This window comes from Otolemur garnettii, unplaced genomic scaffold (genome assembly GCF_000181295.1).
Source record: "Otolemur garnettii isolate 467f Iridium unplaced genomic scaffold, OtoGar3 scaffold00136, whole genome shotgun sequence".
NCBI classification, from domain to species: Eukaryota; Metazoa; Chordata; class Mammalia; order Primates; family Galagidae; genus Otolemur; species Otolemur garnettii.
The window spans coordinates 1,936,450-1,943,644 of record NW_003852531.1 but is presented as its reverse complement, the minus strand read 5'-3'; the positions used below and the strand labels follow the sequence as shown (position 1 = coordinate 1,943,644).

Below are 7,195 nucleotides of genomic sequence, written 5' to 3'. Positions count from 1 at the left end.
GTGTGACTGCATGTGTGAGTGTGAGAGTGTATGTGTGAGAGTCTGTGAGGGTGTGGCTGTGTGTGTGAGAATGTGTGAGTGTGTGACTGTGTACTGCATGTGTGAGAGTGTGACTGCATGTGTGAGTGTGAGACTGTGTATATAACTGCATGTGTGTGAATGTGTGAGTGTAAGAGTATGACCCCGTGTGTGTGAGTGTGACTGTGTATGTGTGACTGCGTGTGTGAGTGTGACTGCATGTGTGAATGTGACTGTGTGTGACTGCATGTGAGAGTGTGTGTGACTGTGTGTGAGTGTGACTGTGTGTGTGACTGCATGTGAGAGTGTGTGACTGCGTGTGTGAATGTGACTCTGTGTGTGTGTGTGACTGTGTGTGTGACTGTGAGAGAATGTGACTCTGTGTGTGTGAGTGAGACTGCATGTGTGAGAATGTGTGACTGTGAGGGTGTGAGAGTGTATGTGACTGTGAGGGTGTGAGAGTGTGACTGTGTGTGTGTGGCTGTGTGTGACTGCATGTGAGAGTGTGTGACTGCGTGTGTGAGTGTCACTCTGTGTGTGTGTGACTGTGAGAGAATGTGACTCTGTGTGTATGTGTGAGACTGCATGTGTGAGAATGTGTGACTGTGAGGGTGTGATAGTGTGTGACTGTGTGTGAGAGTGACTGTGAGGGTGTGAAAGTGTGTGTGGCTACGTGTGTGAGTGTGTGTATGTGTGTGCTGGGGGTTGTCCTTCTGCATTAGCCTTTTCCGTTTAGGGTAAGTCCTTTCCTCACATGGCCCCCCAGGGGTCCTGCCCACACCCTGGCAGGCAGGTGCATCCCGTCCCAGTGCTCAGGAGCACTTACTCCAGTCTAGGTAATGGCCTCCCTTTCCTCCAGCTGGTGAGCTGCCCTGAATCCCCCCTCTGGAAGTGTCTCTCTTTCCTTAGACCCTTCATCGTGTGGCTTTCTCTAGACCAGAGACCTCCGGGGGTAAGGAGCTTGGCGCTTGCTCCCTGGTAGGCCTAGTCAGCAGGCCCAGGAAACATCTAACTGCATCTTTGAGAAATGACTGAATCCCTACGTTAAAATAAAACAAACCAACCCCCCCAAAACTCCTTAGCCTCAATGTGTGACAGCTGTGAGACGTGATCTTAGTAAGCAACACCAGTGACACACTTCTCAGTCTCTGCCGTACCGGTTGCAATGGAAAGAGAAGGAAAGAAGGACAGAGTGAGCTCGGCCCCATTGGAGGGGTGAGCACTACTTCTGCAGAAAACAAGAGTTTCGATTTTTAATCACTGAGAGAACTGCTATTGCTAGGAAGAAAAAGATTTTTAAAAATTTAAGATTTTAAAAAGAGAAGCCCTTTCACAACTAACACCCTCTTGACCCTGTTTAACATTCTGATTTGGGTCTTAACTTCACGTAGACTAAAACAGTGGCTCCGGTTGTGAAAGTTACGTGACCAGCCAGCTGGTACACGGGACAGCAGTGCAAGATTTATGGGCTGGTTTAAAGAACTCACCGTATTTGTAGAATGAACCCCATCCCTTGAAGAGTTTCCAGAAACATTATCATGAACCTTTAAATGTTACAGGTGTTCACCGTTGGTCCCTTTGTCTGTGTGTGTGCACGGAAGTGTGGTGTTCATTCGCGTGTGTGTGTTTCCTGCCTGACAGATTTAGCTGAAAGGATCCTTGGGAGCAGCCTGAAGAAGTAATCATATTAATGAGAATTGCCATCAGGAGTGGCTGGGGTAGTTGTTTCCCTCTTAAGCCTGGCATGCAGGTCTTGGTGAGCATTTTATCTAAGCAGCCAATCCCTCTACCCACATCGGGCAGTGGCCAGCCTCCCCCATCCCTCAAGGAACGTCAGCCTAGTTCCATCACACACGCCAAACGGGTTCCTGAACTCCTAAGGGATGAGGAAGTCTTACCTGCTGATGCAGTAGAAAGCAATGAGCCGGAATAAATCCGCAAAACTGATTCCTGAGCCTTCCAAGGAAAAGGCTGGAAAAGAGAGATTTCAGAGAGCAGCTGAGTCTCCCGGCCCATCGGGGACTGTCACACACTACCGTGTGGCTTATCAGAGCCAGCTGTGCCGAGGGTGCTTGTCAGCCAGCAGCCCGCCGTAAACAGCCGCTCGGCCTGGACGGTGCCTGCTTGACTCACACCAAGCACATGTTCCAGTGCTCAGTAAACAGACCAGGGCAGACTCCAGTTGCACAACGGGCGCCTTTCCCCCCCCCCCTAGTTCAGAGCACACAGTTGTGCATGGAGCAAGGGGCCAGTCTGTGTGGAGTGTGAGGCCCTCGGCACACAACAGGGTCTGGGTATGCCCATGCCCCTGGGTCCCTCAGACCTCCTAGGACATGGACATGCTCAGTCACACTCCTTTTTTACCAAAATATGGAACCTCTGGCTAAAGGCACAGGGCAGGAGGGGTACACAGCTGGGAGGATCGGAGGAGGTACCCACTGGCGGCTTTTAGTTGAATTGGGTGCGGAAGATCTGAAAGCTCAGCTCCTTGAATGTCACTCCCCATCTACCCTACCCCAGTGTCCTAGTGGAGAAGACCCCTTCTCCAGGACAGCGTGGCATGTTGTACCTCCTCTGAAAGGTGGAGCCGAGTGACTGGACTTCAAATACTCATGAACTTGCCAGGCATCTTCTGGCCACTTCAGCTGAACTCTTACCCCCACTGGTCCTTATCTAAAACATCCCCAGTAACCTCAGTTTTAGAAAGATTTCCTCAATCAGCTGTATTTTCTTCCGATTTTTTTTTCTTTGAGACAGAGTGTTACTTTGTTACCCTTGGTAGAGTGCTATAGCGTCACAGGTCACAGCAACCTCAAACTCTTGGGCTCAAGCAATTCTCTTGCCTCAGTCTCTGGGACTACAGGCGCCTGCCACAATGCCCGGCTATTTTTAGAGACGAGGTCTCACTCTGGCTCAGGCAAGTCTCAAACACATCAAACACATGAGCTCAGGCGATCCCCTCACCTCGGCCTCCCTGAGTGTTTGGATGACAGGTGGGAGCCATGGAGCCCAGCCTTTTTTTCCCTTCTAAACACTCTGTTCCCTCAATTATTTTGCTTATTTGCTATTTTGTATGATTTTATTTATTTAGTATTTCTCTAGCACCCCCAAACACACCCATACCTCTGTACATGTCTATCATAAACACACGCACATGTGCACAAATCCTACAGTTTATCAAGTTACGTAGGGGAACTGATGTGGGGCAGGTTAACTTCTCTGAGCCTCAGTTTTCGCATCTGTAAAGTGGACTATGCATTAACACTGCTCTCCTTCTCTCCCAGGGTGGTAGGGGTGGGAAATGGAATTTTAGAAAACGAAATAATTTACACAAAAGCACTATATACAAACATGAGGTGGTGTCCAGAAGTTACGACAAAATACCTACTTTTTTTTTTTTTTTTTTTTTTAAAGACAGCGCCAAGGTCTTGCTCTGTTGCCCAGGTTTGAGTGCAGTGGTGTCATCATAGCTCACTGTAACCTGAACTTCTGGGCTCAAGTAATCCTCAACCTCAGCCTCTTGAGTAGCTGGGACTACAGGCATGTACTACTGTGACAAGCTAATTTATTCCATTTTTGTAGAAACATGGTCTTGCTATGCTGTCCAGGCTGGTCTCAAATTCTTGGCTGCAAGCATTCCTCCTACCTCAGCCTCTTAAAGTGCTAAGATTACAGGCATGAGCCACAGCAACCAGCCTTTGCATATGTTTACCAGAAAGTCTTTGCTCTATCCCAGTTTATAGAGAAGACAGGCCCTGGCTGGGAAGGGGCTATTACAGTGGGACCCAGGTCTGTGGTAACTGGTCATGATCACCACTTTCCACCACTTGAACCCCAGGAACCTGGATGAATAACAAGGAAGCTTTCACAGACATTGCCTATGCTTGTAGAAGAGGGGAAGACGTGGCTGCCACCAACACAACAGGTGAACTTTGGATGTTAGGGAGGATTTAAAAGCCACTTAGAACAGTGGCTTCTCGGTTCACAGATGTTCAAAAGCCAACTTTGAATCATGTAATTCGCTTAATACAAATCCATTCCTTACTCACTCAATATAAATTCATAACCTTTAAAACAGTGGGTCTGAAATGTGCCTCTGATCACCTTCTGATGTATTCGTAGTTTTTGCAGGTTGCACCTGATCGTGCCCCTTTCAGGTGTCTCCTGGCTTCCGTGACCTTTGAGATCCAGATTCACCGCTGAGCAGGAGGCAGAGCCCATCCAGGCTAGTGGTTCGCTTCTGCTGCAAGTGTCTCCTCCACAGACCAAGTTAAAAGTCATCTGGCTCAGCAAGACTGCCCTCTGGGCTGAGTATAATCTCATCTCTCCCTTCTATGGATCTCCACATCTTTGGTTTCTTTTATTTTTTTTTAACTTTTTTTTTTTAATTTCATATTATGGAGGGCACAAGCCATTAGGTTATATAATTTACATATGAATGGTGAAAGTCAGAGTTGTAGCTGTGTCCTGAGCCCAGGAATGTGCCTTATATCCACACATTGTACTCACTGTGGGAACTTACTGAACCCCTTTTTGAATTTAATTGGGAATTTTCTTCCATGTGGATCTATGATTGTTAATCTCCTAGTTTCAAATCATCACTGAATGCATGTGATGCTTTGCTTTTCTTTAAATGCAGGAACTGAGGTGATTATGGGGAAATCAAGAAAAAAGTGAGAATCCTGCCTCAGCCGTGTCCCCCATTCGCCTCCCCGGCTGTCACCCCCACCTCGCTGCCCGAGACCCCAGCGAAGCTTTCTTTCCCTTGGTGTGCAGGTCCATCTTCTGATCCTTTCAGAGAGGCTGGCAGAACATCAGAACTGTGTGTTCCCTTTTTTATTTAAAAACTTGGCCTCCAACACTTCAGATTTCCAATGACCAAAAAAGTGGACTGCAACCGCGGAACGACAGAAAAGAAACCAACGCCGCTGAGCACCACCCTCTCTGGATTGCGCCTCTGATTGGCTGGGTTTCATAGCACCACCCTCCCTGACTGCACCTCTGATTGGCTAGATTTCATAGAGGCCTGAGATCTGAAGGGAACAAGTCTGCACAAGGATGATTTGTTCACAAAGATGTGCAGACACAAGTTAGATCCTGAAGGGCATGCTCCCTAAAGACTTCCCTACAGCTTAGTCATCACCAAACCTGGGAGCCAAGTCCATGCTGTGCTAAACTGGGAAGAGGGGATAGAACCAACCTCTTTTAGGCCCCTACCATATACCAAGCATGTTGAATTGACTTGTTAGCTCAGAGGTTACCATCACCCAATTATACAGAGGAGAAAACTGAGGCTCCTGGGGAGGTCACCTGCCTACTCATTCAGTGCTAGGATGCAGACCCTTGCATGTCCATCCCCTAGCCCAGGTTCCTTCCACTTCCACTCCCAAGAGCCCCGAGGCCCTGGTTTTACCCAGTACCTCACCATCCCATGGCCACTTACTGTATGCACTTTCCTTGATGGCAAATTCCTTGAGTGAGGTTCCACATTCTTGGGGCAGGCGAAGGGAGAGGACTTTCTTCTGCATTTTGGTGGATTTATGAACCAGGAAGAGCTAGTGGAGGGAAAAGAAATTTAAGGTGAGGAACTGTCTAGAAGATTGGAACCTGAACACATGACTTCCTTCACACCCTCCTCCTAGTTGAAGTGCAGGCTCAGTACAGGAGACTCTGCTGCCAGAGGAAGGGGCGCTCAGAGAGCAGCTGTAGACACCTGACTTTGATAACTGGCTTCAAAAGAATCCTGCTTTGCCTTTGACAGAACCGTCTCCCAGAGGCTAAGAACTCCGGTTGGCATCAGCATTCTCAGTTTTACTACTGGAATTACATGTTCTCCAGCCCCCGTCTATCTGGGCATCTCAGCGGATGAAAACTGACTTCCAAACAGGTAATGTGGCTGAACCTCGGGTGGTGACAAGGGAGCTGATTGGCCAGTTTGGATCAAAGGTGTATTTATAATAGGAATTTGAATTTGATGCCAACAGTGAAAAAGCTGGAGTTGTTTTGGGTTCCACATTAAAATCTGAATCTCTAGCTTCTCTCCGGTGCTCGGAGAGAAGGCTCGGTGGCAGCAGTTGGCTAGAACTGCAAACTGGCTGCTCCACTGGGAGGTGCGTGGATATGTTCTGAGGGTCATCCCAGACAGCGCTGACCATTTACTTGTGACTCAAGGTTCCACCAGTTCCCTCCAGATCCAAATACTGTCTTCAGACATGTGCGTCAAACAATCACAGCTCCTAGTGCTGCTGATCTCAGGACACCATTCTGGCCCCGGCTGCTGCCAATGCCAGTCTGCCATGTGTCACTGTGCAGGCCACACACTGCACAACTGTGGGAGGCACCCCTGTCCAGCTGCAAACTGAACGGCATTCCCCAGAGTGTGCAGTGTGGCTGGGGCCTGGTTCCCTTCTGGGGTACATGGCCACTGCCCACGGATCTAACCTGTCCCATTTCTCAAACTACTTCTCTTTCCTCTGCACTTGGACACCTACCCTCACCCCTCCAGTCCCCTACCTTTCTACACATTTTTCCCATTTAAGCTTCACTCTTCTCCTATGTCCAGTTACTAGCTCCTAAGATAACTTGTTTGAGGTATGGGGGGCACGTATAGGAATGGGGTGTCTTGTGAGGACTGAGACAGGAAGACCTTTAAGATCATCCACTAGCAGAGCTGGGGCTCAGGGTCTCCAGAACACCCTAAAATGGAAGCAGGTGTTTCTTTCTTTCTTTTTTTTTTTTTGGTTGCAGCCATCATTGTTGTTTGGCGGGCCAGGGCTGGATTTGAACCCGCCAGCTCAGGTGTATGTGGCTGGCGCCTTAGCTGCTTGAGCCACAGGTGCCGAGCTGAAGCAGGTGTTTCTTAAATAGCATCCTGGTGGGTAAGAGGCCACAGCACTGCTGGCTGGTGGAGAGGAACTGTTCCTCCATCTTGCAGGCAGGGATGTACCTGAGCCTGGGGCTTGAGGAAAGTCCCCCCATGGGCCTTATTTCCTGGAGGACTGCAGCTTTCTATCAGGGTGGGCAAGGCACGGCCTGCAGACCAAATTCATGCAGCCGCCTGTTTTTGTAAGAAAAATTGTATTGAAACACAGCCACGGCTCGGCGCCTGTGGCTCAAGTGGCTAAGGCACCAGCCACATACACCTAAGGTGGCGGGTTCGAATCCCCAGCCCGGACCC

General features: G+C 49.0%; 1 protein-coding gene across 2 annotated transcripts in view; it reads right to left on the bottom strand.

The window, feature by feature from the left end:
• RIN2 (Ras and Rab interactor 2) overlaps positions 1-7,195 on the bottom strand; it is a 74,479-nt gene that overhangs the window by 36,280 nt on the left and 31,004 nt on the right. For both annotated transcript variants that reach the window (XM_023518378.1, XM_023518379.1), the window contains 2 exons: positions 5,462-5,573; positions 1,917-1,989 (listed from right to left, as the gene is read on the bottom strand). In XM_023518378.1, the coding sequence (XP_023374146.1) occupies positions 1,917-1,989; positions 5,462-5,573 (185 nt within the window). The remainder of the gene's footprint in view (positions 1-1,916; positions 1,990-5,461; positions 5,574-7,195) is intronic.